The sequence below is a fragment of the Zonotrichia leucophrys genome, chromosome 9, assembly GCF_028769735.1.
Source record: "Zonotrichia leucophrys gambelii isolate GWCS_2022_RI chromosome 9, RI_Zleu_2.0, whole genome shotgun sequence".
NCBI lineage: Eukaryota > Metazoa > Chordata > Aves > Passeriformes > Passerellidae > Zonotrichia > Zonotrichia leucophrys.
Genome location: NC_088179.1, coordinates 25,488,604 through 25,506,920, shown reverse-complemented (window position 1 = coordinate 25,506,920; position 18,317 = coordinate 25,488,604). Strand labels below are relative to the sequence as shown.

General features: G+C 39.9%; 1 protein-coding gene across 5 annotated transcripts; it reads left to right on the top strand.

Annotated features, from left to right (window-relative positions):
- Positions 1-662: 662 nt before the first annotated feature.
- Positions 663-15,243, top strand: GYG1 (glycogenin 1). 5 transcript variants are annotated; one of them, XM_064721705.1, is made up of 8 exons: positions 663-779; positions 4,062-4,197; positions 6,069-6,243; positions 6,549-6,711; positions 10,113-10,239; positions 13,355-13,574; positions 14,190-14,240; positions 14,456-15,243. In XM_064721705.1, exons 1-8 carry the CDS (start codon positions 773-775, stop codon positions 14,615-14,617), a joined length of 1,041 nt encoding a protein of 346 aa, XP_064577775.1. In that variant the 5' UTR covers positions 663-772; the 3' UTR covers positions 14,618-15,243. The 5 variants fall into 5 exon arrangements, with proteins under 5 accessions (XP_064577775.1, XP_064577777.1, XP_064577778.1 ...); XM_064721708.1 differs by lacking the exon at positions 663-779 and adding an exon at positions 1,369-1,500; XM_064721703.1 differs by lacking the exon at positions 663-779 and adding an exon at positions 1,525-1,739.
- Positions 15,244-18,317: the final 3,074 nt, after the last annotated feature.

The window sequence follows — 18,317 nt, the reverse complement described above, 5'->3', positions numbered from 1 at the left end:
GGGAACACGAAATTAAACACGAGCCTAAATGTGCCCTTCCCGAAAAGGTGAGTGGTAACCCGGGTTGCACGAGGCAGATGGAGGGGATCCCTGCCCTCTGCTCAGCACTGCTGAGGCCACACCTGCAGGGCTGTGCTGAGTTCTGGGCTCTCCGGTTCGGAAGACATGAACACACTGCACGGAGGGCAACAAAGGGCCACAAGGATGATGAAGAGACAAGAAACCATCTCTCCTAGGCGGAAAGGCTGAGAGAGCTGAAACCGTTCAGCCTTGGAGAAGAGGCAGCTCGGCGGATCCCATCCACCTGTACTAACACCTGCAGTGCCAAGGGGACTCTTCCCAGCAGTTTTAGTCCTTCCCCCAGGGCTTAGCGGCCACAGAAGCAACGCTCCTCCTGTGTACCACCGCCGCTCCCGGCCTGAGCCACAGCACCCTGACACGGTGGTTCCCTCTATTCGCGCAGCGGAGTATTTTCATCATTTTCCAGCTCCGCTTTACCCGAGAGGCACGGCAGCGGGCACGCGGGGGGGGGTCCGAGGCCTCCCGGAGAGGACGCGGCGTCGGCCCCGGAAGGGGGGGGGGTGACGTGCCGCCGCCGCGGGAGGCCATGGCGGGGGCTCCGCCCGCGGCGCCGCGGGGATTCCTCGGGGCGGGGCGTCCTCCGGCCGCCACCGACGCGCCGCTGCTGGCCCCGCCCCTATATAAGGGGCGGCCTCAGCGCGGCCCCGACCGCGGCCGCTGCGTCTCCCGCACCGCCCTGCGCTCGGGAACCATGGCAGGTCAGTGCGCGCCCGCCCGCCCGGCTCGCGCCGCTCTTCGCGAGGGCCGCGCTCGCGGAGCCGCCACGCGGCCGCGGGATCGGCGCGGCGGAGTCGCCGCGGCCGCGCCTATTTTTAGGCAGCCGTCCTGGCGGCGAGCTGGCTGGCTTCGCCTGGTGCGGGCAGGGGCTGCCCGCGGGGGGTTCGGAGCCGGCCCGCCGGGCACCGCTGTGCGGTTTGAGAGGACGTGGACGGTGCCGGCTCTTTCCGCCCCTCGCTCCGTGCTCTGCCCCACGCTCCGTCCCCTAACGGGAGGGATGTCGCCCGCGTGGCGGGGAGCAGGATGGGCCGGAGAGGCCACTGTAGGGGTACAGCGGTGAAAACCCAGCCCTCTCCTAAAACGCCGAGAGAGCTTGTGATCTATGTGCTTTTGATACTTTGCAGTGAGTAGGTCCTTACGGCTCTCCGTGTACGTGTTACTTCTTTCTTCCGGTATTTTTTGTTGTTGTTTGGGGTTTTTTGTTTGTTTGCTTTGTTTGGGGGTTTTTTGGGGTTTTTCTTTTTTTCTCCGATTTTCACCTAAAGTTGTCAGCAAAGTCGGTTTCATTTTCAGGTCTGGAAGCCTGCAGGAAGTGTGCCCTCCGATGCATGTCTTGATAAGATGCTCCTGTCTCTCTAGGAATCCTGTACTCAGAAAGCAAATGAGATATACTAGCACCTAACTCAGAGAATAGGAGAAAAGGCAAGCACCTGTGAACTCTGGCTATGCCTAGGACAAATCTTCCAGGAGAGTTTTTAAATGATCTGGGGCAAGCACTCCAGTAACCTCTACATGCCATCAAATGAAAGATCACTTCTAGCTCAGACTTCCAGGATGCTAGTGGGTGTGTAAGGGCTAGCACAAAAACTCTTGCAAAGAGATATTATAGCCTATGAACTGGGCAGCCAAAGAGTTCTCTGAAGTAGCATGGTTTTGTCTGGGTAAGTCAATTAGGAAGCTGGGCAACTGCCTCTCATTCTATGTGGTTTTGAGAACGTACTCTCACCAAGAGTTCATTATGTTTCAGGCCTAGCAGTGGCTGCTGTGTAAACACAAGATTCTGTGAAGAAAGTGTTTACAGAGAAGGGGAAAAGGATAAGAAGGGAGACCCACACAGCTGAAATATTTGATGTTTTGGTAGAATGGACTAGTCTTTTGCAGATATAACTTCCATAGTAAGCAGCAACTGGTCTTGCCCAAATTGTAGCATGAGCTCATGTACTTAGAAATTATATGGAATAGAACACTTAGGTATGATATGTAGATGATATTGAACACAGGATGATATAGAATAGATACGATAGAAACTTTAGATATAGAATAAAACATAGTTTATTTGAAACTTTGGAAAGTTATGCTGACTTAGATGGTCTCCAGGTTGGCAATATTAACCTCCTGTCAAGCAGTTGTAAAGTTTCCTCCTAGAGCTGGGACACAGTAGGGGGCTGCATCATTAAATTGACTTTATTTCCCTAAAGACCTTTGTGTATGTGTGTGAGAATATTCAGTTTCAAGAAGATGCGACAGAGTAGAATTGTACCTGCTAACAGGTCAATGAAGAAAAGATCTGTCTTTCAGTGGCAAGGTCACTTTAAGAATTAGTGCTACACTGCTAGGGGAAAAAAACCCAAACAACATTCAGATGAATATTGGGCACAATCCCACTTTGTCTACACTGGATTTTTAGTGAGCTGTTGAGAGCATAGCGTCAGACTTCCATGTATTGAATGGTAACATGCCAATTACCTAGTGAAAAACCCTGTCCCATTAGGAGGCTGTTTATACAACTTAAAATATTACACTCTTGCCCTTTAAAGAAACATAAAGTTGTTCTGCAGATTTGCTGAATATGAACTAGTACAAATAGGCAGCTAAAAGTGAATTGAAACAAAATATCTTTATTCCTGGCATTATAGAAGCTTTTTTTATCTTTGTAATTGACCACTATAATCTAAATCCCTTGGGACTAGTTGGTTTTGCTGCTAAGCAAAATAGAAGGTTTTGTAGCTGGTCTATAGATCTTGCAGACCAGGTTTGCAGAGCTTATAGGCAATTATGGTACGTGATTGTCTGTTGTCAACTGTTAAGGGAGTATTAAGTTAAAAAGATATTGATGACGATTGCCTTGTGAGTTTAGGCGTTGTGCCAAACAAAACTTTTTCTGAAAGGAGTAAGTATTTTAATCTTGCTCCTAGGCTTGACAGTAAGCCTTTAAGAGCCCAGAACTCTCACTCTGATCTAACCTAGTTAACACCTTTTGTAATAAAAAGAAATCAAAGTTGCTAAAATAAATTTGACTCTTGAAATTCTTATGAAGAAACTGTTTTGTTGATAGAGTGAAAATGGATTGGTAGGAAAGACCATGCTTTGTAAAGTGATATAACTTTGAAAGGAGGTCTACATTAAAATAGCTAACAGTGAACTGAAGAGCTTTTATAAGTTACTTGTTTGCTTTTATGAGTCCCCCTCTGGCAGTTTAAAACAACATGAAAGAAGGCAAAGCTTGTATAATATGGTTTCAGTAAGTACTATAGGGTAAAACAATCTGTCTTAATCTATATTTAAGATACAGCTGGAGCAGGAGATTATAGTACCTCTTTTTGCTCAAAGAGTAAAAATTATTCCTGCAAGTTCTAAATTGCATTTTGCATTACTAGTTACTTCCCGTTTAAATTTTGCATTCTTGTGACAGAGCTGCTACCATGGGTTGCAGAACAACTCATCTGCAAAATCCTGAGCTAGCAAAACTTAAAACTGTTGTCTAAGATATAATTCAATGCTTACTTTCATTTGAAAATGAATTGCCAGTTTTACGCTGCTTTAGCTTCAGGGTTGAGAGCTGAACCTAGAGAAACTCTACATCCACTAACTTTAGGGCAAAAGCAAGCTCACAGACTCCAAACACTTTTTGTATAATAGCATATTAGTCGCCCAAGTAGAGCTCTTTAGAATTTTGGATTGTCTCTACTTTTGGCATGACTTACTTAACCTGTGGGCAAATTTGAACTGGTGCTCTCTTAAAACAGTCTTGATTTTGTGGGTCATTTTACTGCATTTTGCCATGTGTGAAGTTACCAATAGCAAATGTAGCTATGCAAACAATCTGCTTCATTGAGTCACGTAGGAAGGCCCTGTACACAGAATTAAAGGACACATCTTAGAGGTCTCACAGCAAGATTACCTAACAATACTGGGTTTCTAATGTATCTGTCTCAGAATAAAGTAGTGGATTGTGCTAACTTGACCACATTCATTTCTTCCAGACCAGTCTTTTGTGACTCTAGCCACAAATGACTCCTATGTGAAAGGAGCGCTGGTACTTGGTTCATCCTTGCAACAGTATAGAACAACAAGGAAGCTGACTGCACTCATAACTCCTCAGGTCTCAGATCTTATGAGGTAAGGTCACTTACATGCTTCAGACTGCAACAGTTCCTGCTGATGTGCAGGTTGAAAAATGGAAGTTAACTTTCTTAATAGTAACCTTTCAAAGCTCTGGAAGCTGAACAGCTAATAAGAACTCAACTTATCTGGAGTTCCGTAAGTTCTTCAAACATGAAACTGTTTATGTTTTGGTGTGTTTTTTTTTTTCTTCCCTACGATGAGTTAAACAAATAGTCTGCAGTTAGAGCTCTAAACCATGACTTGATACTGATATTTCTGCTAGATCTTTGCTCTTCTGTAGTCCTGCTTAGAATTGTCTGACAATGTAATATTGCCCACGCATTTGTTAGTGCTATGAGTATGCATGTGAAGGTGAGGGCAGGAAATTAGTGTTTGTTTGTTTTGCAGAAATATTCCCAATTGACATAATATAACACAAGCTCTATTGAAATCTAGCGGACACTTCAAATTTTATTATGGGAGAAGCAGGCAGAACTGAGGTAGCACCAAGTATGTCAAATCAGCAGCTGAACAGAGGCATCTAACAAGGTCAGCACAGTACATCAAATGAAAGGAAGAGGCAACTGCTTCCTACAGCCTCCTTAGAATAGTCTCACTATGGAGTGGACTGGATTCTTTCCACATGTAAGAGGGTAAAAACAAACAACGAAACAGTTGATAACTATGGGAAGTACAGATAATAAGTCAAGATTCTCTACATGGGAAGTAATTCTGAAAAGAGTTATCAGTATATAGACACAATAGAGAGGTGACTCAATTTAGAAAATGCAGTGACTTTCCCTGGAGTCTCCTGGCAGCTAAACGGTTGTATCGCTTTTAAAATGTTGCATATAGGAACATCTATTTCAGCCTACTAGGTGAGTGTGCTCTTCTAAGATGAACCTTAAATGTGCCTATGTGCTAGTGAAAGCCACCTAGTACTGCGCCCTTAGACCAGTGATACTTATGTACCTAATGGTGTAATTGGAACTTGCATTTCTCACCCTGTCTCCACTAACAAAGTATGCCTGAAGTTCAGAAGCACTGACCCACCAACTGTCAGTATAAAGACTGCCTTGCAAGGCAGAGTTCCAAAACTCATTTAAAAGCTCTGTGGGGCTTAAATTGTACTGGCAATTGCTAAGCATTCAAGATATGCTGAAGAACAGTAAGACTTTACTGATGTTTCCTGTTTTAAGCAGCACAAATACCTTAATCTCTTGAACTAATGGTAATTCTCTATTGATGGTAAAGCAAAGGTTGGATATCTACCAATTTCACTAAATTTCACTACACTGCCTGAAAGTTTGTCACTCTTTAGCGAATATGATACTGGTTCAAAACATTTTGTACCCACAGCCATAACTAAGTTAGTCTTGAAAAGACTTCATGGGATAAAGAAAGTTTTAGTAACTAGGTCTAGGCAGATGTCTCAAATGTCACAAATCCAGAACAGTGTAAATATTGCATAAAATTGGTCTAAGCTGCTTCAAATTCAACTACTGTCCTGCTCAAGCTAGTGTAACAGCTTCCCATTTCTTAATTGTCTGCTCAGAGTAGGTTTTTAAGTTGCTAGATATTAGAGTCTGGATGAAAAAAAAAAGCTTAGTGTATGACTTACTGAACTAGATAGCAATGCCAACTAAAACTCTGTGGAAGAAAAAAAACCCCAGAAGACTTCTTTGTTCACCAAAATGTGCACATTACAAACTTTATGGCAGACAGGTGTACTTGTGTGTTCCAAAATATGCAGTCAATTCTTACTACTTTTCAACAAGAAATGTTGCCAGGTTTCCTGTTATTCCACTTCTCTTTACGGAATCTGTTGTGTGGTCTGCTGTTGGAGTAACACTAGAACTAAATCTTGCCAATTGACTCTTCCCCAGGAGAGTGCTGGAAAAAGTCTTTGATGAAGTCATATTGGTAAATGTCTTGGATAGTGGGGATTCAGCACACTTGGCGTTAATGAAAAGACCTGAGTTGGGTGTCACACTAACAAAGCTTCACTGCTGGGAACTGACACAGTTTTCAAAATGTGTTTTCATGGATGCAGACACAATGGTAAGTGGCTGTGTCTCATGGTACTTCTCAAAGTCCTAGTATCAGGGTTGTTGGATTTTTTTCTATGTTTTTTTTTTAAGAGTAGGGATAATAGATGGACTAGTAACAGTAAGAATGTGTGTGCCTTTTAAACTAAATTAACTGTTATGGAGTCTGTGGGGACTATGTCAAGTATTGTCTTCTGTAACATGAACACTGATAAAAGAACTTCCTTTTGTGTCTTAGTGTATTTGCCAAAATACATGAAAAACATGATACCACAATTCCTAACCTAAAAGCATTTTTTTAAACTCCTTTGCAATTAGGTTTTGTCAAATATAGATGAGCTTTTTGAGAGAGAAGAGCTATCTGCAGCACCAGATCCAGGCTGGCCCGACTGTTTTAATTCAGGAGTTTTTGTTTACCGACCTTCCATTGAAACATACAGTCAGCTGTTGCAGTTTGCCACAGAGAAAGGCAGCTTTGATGGTATGTATTAATTTGTATTTCAGTGTAAGTTAGACCAAAATGGTCTAACAGTATTTGGGATGGCTCAGTAACCACATACATCTCATGGGGACTCTGTATGATAGAATTCTCAATGTAACCATGCAAAAATTGTATCCTTCTCAGAAATAGAGGCTATCATTACAATATGTAGTAAAATTACTTTTTTCAGGCTTAATGAAATAAAAACTGAGTTTGGCCTCCAGACTAACAGGTAGAATCATATAACAAGAAATGAAACTCCAGTACTATGCTTCAGACATCCCTAACATTCAAGGCTTGGATGTTCTATACTAACTCAAGCTGCTATAGAAAAAATAGTACTGGTCAACTTGAGCACAGCTTCAGAAAATCAAACATTCGAAGATACAGAAACCTCTTTGTATGCTATGTGATGGCTTCCTGTCATTACAGGGTGCATGTAGTAGTGCATGCAGTAGCCTTGGTTGCTTCCTGCCATAGGTTACTTGGGATCCGCCACTGTACCAGGTTTCAGCCTGAGAAACCAAGTTGTGCTGTCCTGTAAGTCTGCTTAACCTGTTACTGTTGCAGGAAAAGCTTATGTCCCTTGGAGACAGCTGTAGTTAAAAGCTTCACTTTCTCCTGTCACTTAATTTCATTATGTAACTACTGTGGTAGAAAGCAAAGTCTAACTGAAAAAAAATATAGAAAACTATGTAAACAAGACCATAAAATGAAACGCTCAGATAAAAGGTAATGTTGACTTACCTCTCAGTACTTTGTGAAAAGCAAAATATTCAGATGTCACTCCTAGTCTGCAGAATAATCCTTGTTACTGTAGGGATTCTTCTAAAGAACATTGAGCAGTTGCATGCTCAATGATACCAAATGAAAATTAATACTGCCATGTAATAAAGGTCAAAGGTGCAAACTGGTCACCAGCTATAGCAAAATCTGTAGCATAATTCTGAACTGTTGCATTAAAACGAACAAAACCCCCCAAAACCAACCAAACACCCTGTCCTACCCCCCCCCCCCGAAAAAAACCCCCAACTCCCCCAAAAGCAACCAATCAAAAAACCTCCAAATGAATAGAACTCTTTTTACAATATGCTTTCTGACATGAATGCTAAAGCCACGCAACGGTGAAACTTCCTCTGTCCTAAATGCAAAGCAATTGTTGCAGCACTTAACAGCAAAATCAGTGGGCTAGTTGTTTTGTTATCAAATTTCTAGAACTGCAATTTGTACTTCAGCTTCAAAATCTTAGTTTTTATTAAATGGTATTACTGGTCTGAGTAATGATGCCATGGAGACCGAGACCATCTGTATAAGCTACTGCTGAGCTCAGGAACTTCGCAGGGAGAAAGGGAATTGAAAATTAAATTGACCTACAGAGTAATAAAAGGGCCTAGGAAACTTAGTGAGAGAAACCTATGAAGGGTCACTGCTTTTAATGGGACACAGGGATGCAAACTTAACAACCTACCAAACTATGTGTAGGTGAAGTCAAGCTGCAAGTGCCTTGTGTGCAGTAGGAGTAACTAGGGCATAGAAGACCTAGAATATTTCCTGTATGTAACAGCAGACTGCTGCCTCCATTACTGTTGTCCAGAAATGGAAGAATGATGGCTACGTATGTACACATCTACTCTGTCTGTCTAAACTTCACGTTTGTAGATAACAAAGAATATGTCATGCAACTACTCTAGATACAATCTAAAAGTAGTGGATAGGAAAGAAAAGTTGGGTTTTAGAAGAAATCTGGTAGTCCTGCTACCTTAAGAATGTTGCTATTGCTTAGACAATCCTCTTGCTCTTTAGCCTGGGATCCAAAATAGTCTTGCTGTATTGTACATTGATATGTATGTGTAAATATGTAGTTAATATTAAGTATTGCCTGATTTTTCACCTTATGTGTGAGATCCTGTTTATATAACAATACTCCTGTTGAAGTCTGAATTAGGACAGCTAGATACTGCTTTCATTGTCTGCTTTGGCACAAATGCATGCAGTCTGAAAAAAGGCCAAGGATGTAAACCAATCTGAGCAAGAAAAAGTCCTGTAGAGTAAGTTAAATACACGGTTGCTGCCCCCTCAGTTCTCTTATGATGGATACCAGTTTTTCAAAAGTGCTTTCCTTCCTTTACAGATTGAGAGGCAAGTCAGAGATTTGAAATTGCTGGACTGAGTCTCTGGCTGTTTCTCATTCTGCAATCTGCATGTACGCTGACAGCTGTAACAGGATACCTAGAATTTATATTTGTCAGTGTACTGTCCGTACATCTAAGTTTATGCCCAGCGTCTAGATACTTCAGCTGCAAAAAGCAAATTCTGCTCAAATGGCACTGATGGTATAAACCTTAATACTGCCCTAAATCGAATCATAGGCCAATAAAAACCTTTTCCTGAGTCAGCAGAGACTGAGTGCTTAAGAAAATGAAAGATTAAAATGAAACATTGTCTGCTTACTAAGCTATCCACTTACCTACCCCTTAGTAATGCTACTTGTGCATGCAGTGATAGGTGAAAGAATACAGCAAATGAAAGTCAGAGGACTCCCTTCAATCTCCTTGATAAGAGGGATTATTACCATTTAAAGACTAATTGTATTCATTGTGATAAAGAACGAATGGATGTAGATAAATAGGTTTTTACTTGTCAGTTGCTGCTTATAAACTAGTCTTCTCTGGCCTGAGGGCTATATTTATTTTTTAGCTAATCTACTACTGAGATAGCAAACAACTTCAGATTCACTTAACCTTGTAACAACCTCTACTTGCAAACTAAGACATGACCCTTCTGAACACAGATTATCTTCATTTAGTGGTTAGTCAGGAGCTTTTTAGTGCAGAATTAGAAACACCTGTTATCTGTTAAGGAATTTGATGGAGTTTTCCTATAATTGTCAACAAGACTACATGTGCTTTTCTTCTCAGATCAGTGTGGAGGTAGATGCATCTGGCACTGCAGGTCTAACAGGCCACTGATACCCTAACTCTGTCAGTGAGATGATGTTGGTCATGCACCTGGAAGCATACGTAATAAAACTTTTTGCTGCCATTTGATCTTCTGAGCTACAGCTGAGCAGTGCTCAGTTGTACTGTTTTATTGTGGGGTGTTATTGCTGTGTTATACAGATTGAACTTAAGCTGTAAAAGAAACTAAATGGCAGAGTTTGTGAGCAGCTTCCCATCTTTAACAAAAGTAACCCCATATATACTATTTCATTCTCTGCGCTTTTGGAATATTCAAAGAGCAGAAGGTTTACAGGGTTGTTCACAAATAGGACTGTAGTGCTCTGTGCCAGACTTCGACAGGACATGATAACTGCATTACCAACTCCTACTTAGTAAAGTGACTGAAAAAGATCTTCAAATAGCTGTCTGATGCTCGTAGCCTATTAATGCTTTCTCTTTTAGGTGCAGATCAGGGGTTATTAAACACCTTCTTCAGCAGCTGGGCAACAACAGACATGAGCAAACATCTACCGTTTATTTATAATTTGAGCAGCACTTCTGTATATTCCTACCTTCCAGCATTTAAAGCGTAAGTTGAAAACTTCAAGAAGACCTTCAGAGCTTACATAAACTAATTTCTTGTAACAGAATGAACAGGCATGATGTGAGCTTACACAGGCTTTTTAGAAGTAGACTGTTCCTGCCACTCAAAATACCGTAATTTCTTCTCTTAAAAAAAAAAATTGAATTGATGAAAATCAAATTCAGCTGTATCTGCAGCTTAAACTACTCATCCCTGGTAATAACACTGAAGTTGAGTAAGCACATTTGACAGGTCACTTGCAAAAGGAAAAACCACTCCTCCAGTACAGGATACAGTCTAGACAAGTTCCAACCAATGGCAGTAGGCTCTTTAATCAACTTGAGCTGACCTTCAGCATGTCACTAGTGGTATCCTTCCCACTTAGATAACTTGCCCTTTCTTCACTCCAGTTATTTAGGGTATTTAACAACCAGTAGTTACAGTTTCATCTGATCAACCGATACCATTCAAGTAAGTGTGGTGAACAAAGATTTGTATCAAGCTAGAATTCTCTCCTAACAGTCTTTCTAGACCTCTGTCCGTTCCTTAAATAACAGCAAGATGGAGCAAAGAATACAACCAACCACATATCATTGCATATTTCCTCTGTGACAAAGCCTGTATCCTCGCTAGCTAGCAGTGTTAGTGTGGCATGTGAGTAAAGTGTATGTCAGAGGCAGGGTTGTTCAAAGTGTTATAACAATCCAGGAGAAAGGGGGTGGGGTGAGGGGGGAAAGAAGGGAAACTGAAGTGTTACACAGAAACTCTTTATCTATTATGAGCTACAGAAGTTGGAGGCAAGGAAAAGGGAAAGTGCCAAGTGCATAAAAACAATCTGATCTCTGAATGACATCAGGTTACTAGTGTCTAAAGCAGCAGCTGGCATTAGCAGGCCTTGCTGGCTCAAGATCAAACTATGTCTTGTGATCAGAATACTATTTGGAATCTTGTCATGCTAAAAGTGGAACACTTATTTAAAGAAATATATGCAAGCCTCAGAATGACTAAGTAGCTGGATAGCATTTGGTAAACTAACATCTATTGTAAAGTAGATGTTTCCATGGCTGGCTGTCAGTCACGTGACCTTAATTTTACAAATTACTTAGTTGCCACAGAACACTAATTGGATCTGGGAGTTCTTGACAAAAAATTATCTTTAACTGATTGAATCAGTTGCTTAACTGAGTTCATCAGACCTTCAAAAATAGAATGCTGGAAGTGCAGCCCTTGTAAGCAACACTCCCTGCTCAATAGGTGGAACAAGTTCCCTTGGTTAGATCGGCAGCTACACTCTTGATAATCAACAGTTAGAATATAGTGAAATTTAAACCTACTGACAGTAATAGCTAAGTTTTTTGCAGCTTTGTACAGTGAGGCTAGATTTCACAGCAGTCTCAGTAATCCTTTTTCCAAAGGAAAATGCCAATTCATGACAAATGCTCTCTGACTTCAAAACATTGATGAAGGACTTTTCTGGGAGATGTGGAAAGACAGATTAGTTGCTGAGGCCAGTGTAGACATAAAGCTTCCTAACAGTTGAGCTTAAATGCCCAAATAAAGTATTGCAGGTCCAGAAAGTATCTAGAAAGCAGATGCTGAAAACATTGTAGAAGCTTGGCATCTGTTGTTCTGACTGTAAGTAGACAGGATACCAAGAGTATACTTCTCTATTTGCAACAAATGTTGTGATACTTCTTATGCATTCTATTCTCTTGATTTTTGAACAATATGTTTCCTTAGAACAGCAGCAGCCCAAGATAAAGAAAACTCAGGTTTAGTACTGACAGCTAATAAAACTAAGGTAGTCCCCTTATGCTAAATCTTGACTTTTGGGGTTTAAAGTTAAAGCCCAGTAACTGACCTCTTGAAGACACTTTTTTTCATGCCGTTAAAGCAAATACTTGGCCTTTCATGCACAGACAAGTCTTCATTCTGCAGTAAGTTCAGTTGTATTGAAAACATTGAACATGAACATTCAGATATAGTCAAGGACCTTAAAATAGTATGAAACCTACAACCCCATGCAAATGCATACTTGGTTTGAATATTCTATGGCTTTTGAAACACACCCGTATTGTCTCCATACACAAAACTCTTTAACACCCGAGTCCTGGTCAAAATGACCAGCATCTGCTTAATAAAACATAAGCCAAGCTACTTGATGTTACTCTCCATTTCAGTCATATGATGTTGACAAGAAAGCCTAATGTGATACAAACTGAACTAGGTGACATAGTCACTGTTAGCAGACAGACTAGTATTGCTTGTTCACAAAACTGAATCAAGCTAAAACCCAGCTCTGGAACTGTAGGAGAATGACATGAATGTTTTCTCTTTCAGTGTTTAGTTCTTTACTTGAGAAGAGGTGCATCTCATCTTTACTTTTAATACAGAAGAACATACTGATAACAGCTGGGACAAAGGGAGAAGTCCATACTGAAAGTAGTTTAAATGGTTTAAAAAGAAACAAAAACAACCCACTGACAAACCCACGCATGGTTGTCCTAAGGTTATTTAGGAAGTAAGGGTTGTCTAAGCAAGACCCTGCTGCACCAAGATCCAGGAGTGTTCTGAAATGCCTTGGTTATGCAAAGTTGCTATTTTTCAAGCACATGGTCTCCTTGCAGCAGAGCCGTCCAATGATCCATTTCTACAGGGCTATAAACTGAAAGGATAACTCTTAACGCTGACTGTTCTCTACATAATACTTGTAATGCTTAACACTCTGGCTTGCTGACTTTGGAGTAGAATCTTTTTCACTTTTAAAACCAGTTCCGATTGCAACGGCTGCTTGAGACTGCTCTCCCCTGAGCTATGGACATGACCCTAAAGACTTGAGTTGTCTGTAAGTATTTAAATAGCCCAGACCACTAGGTTTTGGCTGTATTCTGACTAGTGCAATGTAGAATTCAGCTTGCATTTTTTCCGTTGTTTCACAATGCTTTCAGTCCCAATAGGCATTGGCAGTTTGATAATTTAGCACTTAGCCACCTAAATATTCATATTTCTGTTTTCTGGACAAATACAGAAATAACAGGTTAAAAAAAGTTGTGTCTGACTGTCTAAACTTGTTTTCTAGACATATGTACAAACTGACTTCTAAAATTTTTCTGCCCAACAGGTTTGGTGCAAATACTAAGGTAGTGCATTTCCTGGGAAGCACAAAGCCGTGGAACTATACATATGACTCCAGAACAAAAAGCATAAAGGGCAACATGGATGACCCTAAAATAGTTCACCCAGAATTCCTCAACATGTGGTGGGATACCTACATAGCTGATGTTTTACCATTACTAGAACAGCATGGAATTGTTAAAGAAATTACTCCAGGGGTAAATATGGTACGTGTTCTAATAATCTTGTGCATCCATACCTAAGTATGGATGACAGGTTATTTACCATTGCTTCAATTTCCCTTCCCTCTGTCCATCTCAAAGCATGGGTGTGGTTTAGTTTGTGGGATGCAGGATATTTTAGTTTTGTCCTTTTAAGCTTGGAATAAATAATACTATAAAAGAGAAGCATGCTAGACAGGTCTTGGACATGGCTGTATGCTTGCCTAAAACAAACTCTGTACATAGTTAATGTAGCACCAGGTCTTATACTGTAGTAACTTCTTTGATGTAGTAACTTCTTTAATTTATACAGAGAAGGATATAAGTCCTCTGTGTTGCAGCTAATAAGGTTCTCAAGGAGAAGAACCCCAGTTCAGCATGCAAATATGTACATACAGATCTTGCATGGTGAATCACATTGCCTAGGACAACCAAAGTAATGCTTCTAACTCTAGTTGTCATTCACAGAGTTTAGCAGCCTGCATCTGACTGCGGACTTCTTAGTCTTAGCTTAGTACATGAAACAGTTTAAGTTCTCAGCCTTTCTAAGACCAAAGTTATTGACCTCTTCAGATGTGCTTCTCTTGGTAATCTTGCATCTTTCTAACAAACTATTTGCAGCTATCGGGCTTGGTCTATACTCTGGCTTTCTCTTGTGGCTTCTGTAGAGAGGTATGAAGAACTGAAAATTTTCTTTTCTTTTTTCCCCTTGCTAACATCTGTAACTCTGCTTTGTTATTTTGCTAGGAAAGCTGCACAATCCCTACCCATTGGCAATGCTTGCTACTGCGCATGATAACATCAACTTTGTTGTCCCATTCTATGGCTTGTTGCGCGCTTTAGCTGCACAAAGTATTTCTATATTTTTACTCTACCTTTCCTTTTAGGCAGAAGTTACAGAGGCAGTGTCCCACGTATCAGTATCACCACTATTACCAACTGAATCTTCAGAAGAACGCAAGGAACGGTGGGAGCAGGGCCAAGCTGACTATATGGGAGTGGATTCCTTTGACAACATCAAGAAGAAACTTGATACCTACCTTCAGTAGAAGTGCCTGTCTCAAACAGTGGTGATGCAAGGACTTGTTCCAGAACTAACAGCTAGAAAGGTATAGATGGTGGTCAGTTACACTTGCTAGTAGCTTGAGGAAAAACTTCTTGGCTGAAGGCCTCTGCAGTGCTACAGATGAAGACTGAGCAAAAGCTAGGAAGCAGAATCCTTGGGCCACCTATTACTGCCCAATTTCCAATTCTCCATACTAGATAAAGCCAGGTATTTTCAGCTTAAAATTTCTTCTGTTTTGATCAATTGGCTCAACATATTCTTTAAACTGGGTTTGTTACCTCACCTCATTAGGTGATTAGCATTGATTCCTTTGCTTGCTGTTTTAGATGTAAAATCTAATTCATGGGATTGCTCATACACTGGAGTGGTAGCCATTCTGCTTTACCATAAATGTATTAATGACACTGGGATACATACATGTAACAGTAATAGCACTGCTTTGCTCTTCCAGTCACAATTGCACTGAAATTTTGACCAGGTTCTTACGCACAGTGCCTGCAGCATGGCAGAATGCGTTTTTCAGTTCTGTATACTATGGGACTAGTAAACTGAGTTTTATCTGTTCCTTGCAATGTTGCACTTGATATAAAAATAAAAAGTTGTCATGCATTTCTGTCTTCCCTAAACTCTCGAGCAATTAAAAAAAGGAGCTTTAAAGCAGTCTAACTAAAATATTCAACAGGTATAAATATCCCTTAAGCTTTGCTGATGTTACTCAAGCTCTCATTAGCAAATGTCCATCTTTTAGTTCATAATTATTTAGAAGTACTTAGTCATTTGCTAGGGAGTTGTTTAGGGCCAATCCCTGTACTAACTTGCCATAAATATAGGACAGGGCACACGAGGAAGTACCTGCTGAAGGTGTTTACATTAGTAGCTTGAAGTTTGGGAAGAAAGCATCCTTCTTTCAAGTGACTGAAGAAACACCATCCCTAATGTAAGCCGTCTACACTGAACTTAGTCATAAAAACAACTGTGATACTAGTTTGGCAAAGAAAGATTACATAGCTGCTTAAGTAACTGTACCTATCCTGGTAAGGAAAACTACTCTTTCCATGTATAAAGACAGTAAAGGAAGTGCTTTTTTTGCCACACTCAGGCTACATGTTCTCCAAGACACATGGAAAAGCAGTAAAAATAAAGCATGCTGATGACAGACAGATTGCCTGTCATCTGTACTAAGGTTTTCTATCCTTTAGTCAAAAGTCTAAACAGAGCAAAATTAGTGTTTTTTGACAGCTGTACCTTTCACAAATCCAGAAACACTAAGAAAATATAAATTCCTTATTTCCTAGTAAAGGAGGATTTTGGCTGGAATATAGTGATGGTGCTAAATCTTGAGCCTAGAGATAAAATAAACAATCAACAAGCTCTCACCATTTGCTGGTAAAGCAGAAGACATGAGTATAAGGGTTGGTATATTTTAACTTGTTTTCACTACTTAATTCCTCTATGATTTAGTTGTTCACCATTTAGAAAAAATTCTAAAAGATGAGGTCCAAACCAAAGTAGCTTGTAGCTACTTAAAAGAACATAGTATCTGAACTGCAGGTTGTAACTAGCCCTTTCCTGTATGGGTTTTTCTTTTGCTGTGTTTTTTTGTTTGTTTGTTTTGTTTTGTTTGTTTTTTAACATATAAATTTGAAGTTGTGTGAAAGCAGGAGGGATTACTAGTTACAGTCTGTAATGACAAAAGTATACTTTATCAAACAAATATTGGAGAGTTCTGCATACTCAAAGACTACTCTATGGAAAATGGTAACATACTCTTTTAAAGCCAAGTCTACATTGTCCTCCCCTTGTCTGTATTCATACTGGAGAGTAGGGACATTACTTCTTTTTAAGCTTAGTTGGAGAGAACCAAGAAAGTGTAAAAGTATGATACTTATTACCTGCCTGAAAATTTGGTTTAGCACGTATGTTTCGTTACATTAATACAATAAGATAAGGAGAGATGCTGAATAAGATGAAAACCAGCATGTTTTGGATTAACAAATACAGTTAGTGAAGAAAGATCACCTGTGAAAAGAATTCTGCTGTAGCCTCTGTAACTCATACTATGATCAAGTGTTTAACCATGGCCTCAGGAAAGGTATGACATCTATACCAAATTCTATGCAGCTTATTTTCAATAAAATGACCTTTATGTCATTATTTGCCACTATTTCCTTCACAATTGCTGTAGGCAGCTTTTGCAGAAAAGTAAAAATCCGTTTTTTCCCTTGCAATAGCATCACTTGATACATCAAGCAGTTTTCTGCTCTAATCTGAACGTACTCAAAACAGCACTATACTCTAAACATCATTATTCAGAAGAATCACAGCATTGCTTAGATTGCAACTCAAATATTGGAACTTCATTTGCCATTATGAAGCATATAATCTAAGGTTTTCCTTAAATGGTGACAGCTCAGAGCAACTCTTAAAAGCTTAAGAAGCATTTTTTCATATACATCTTTGTTTTATGTATAAGGTAAGAAAAAAAAAAAAAGGAACAAAAACCCCCAAACAAGCAAACAAAACCCAGTCAAAATCAGAATGACAGGCTACTAACTCAATCTTTGGAATTAAAAATAATTCCAAAAGCTTACTACTAGAACATACCATTCAAACTTCACAAAAGAGAATGCCAAAAGCCAAAGACTACTTACACATCATGAAAAGCAGAAGAAAAATCCCAAATAGTCAGAACACCAAGGTGTTCAACCACTTGCTTGCTGAACAGCTCCATCAACTCAGACAGGACTTTTCTGTGCTCAAGTTTTACATCTTTTCTCTCAGATATATTAATATGGCTTTCTTGGGAGAGACCATAAAGCTCAGTACTACCTTCAGTAAGTTACATATGGCTTTGGAACTTGGAAATAATAATCTAATAGATGAAAAAAATACTAGTAATTGGTTTTAGTTGTTTTCATAATCAAACTAAGCCATTTTACAAAGTGTCAGCATATGTTCACATAAGTAATCATGTAGCTTGACTAGCCATAGAAATGGTACTCTTGCCTGTGAAATTCTTACTTGCAAAATGGACATAACTAAAAAGAGGCCAAATCCTCTTTCATAATTTCAAATTATTTTTCCAGCTTATCTCTAAATATCAAAATCTGTAACAGCAAAACACAAAGTTTAACTTACATAAACTCTATGCCAAACCAAAAAAAAAAAAAACCACAAAAAACCCCAAAAAATGGCACTCAAAACCCAACTTCAATCAGGTTTAGCTGTTTTCTTGTTCTTTTTCAGCTTTCCAGTGGCAGTCAGATACTGGGGTTCATGCTTCCATCGTTTGTGTCCTTGTAATTCTTTCTCTAACAGACTTAAAGTATGCCCTTCTCCATAGCTAAGGTCCTGGCTCTCCAAAAATGGCATCAGTTTGATAGTTTGCTTGTTTTTACTTCCTTTTTCACTCCTTTCATTAGCCCATTTGCTTCAGATAGTAGATATCTTCCCTTTATTTCTCAGTCCTTTTCCACTTCCTATGTTTCCAATTCATCTTATTATCAGCAGGTTGATATTTTCAGATGTAAGAGATAAAAGGCTTTATGGACTCCATTTCTCTGCTGTTAAGTACACTTCCCAAATCTAAACAGGACATAGATATAGCAATCTCTGACTCCAATTCAAAGTCTGAGCATCGCAGTGAAGGGAGCAGAATATGTGTTAGATAAACACATTATCAG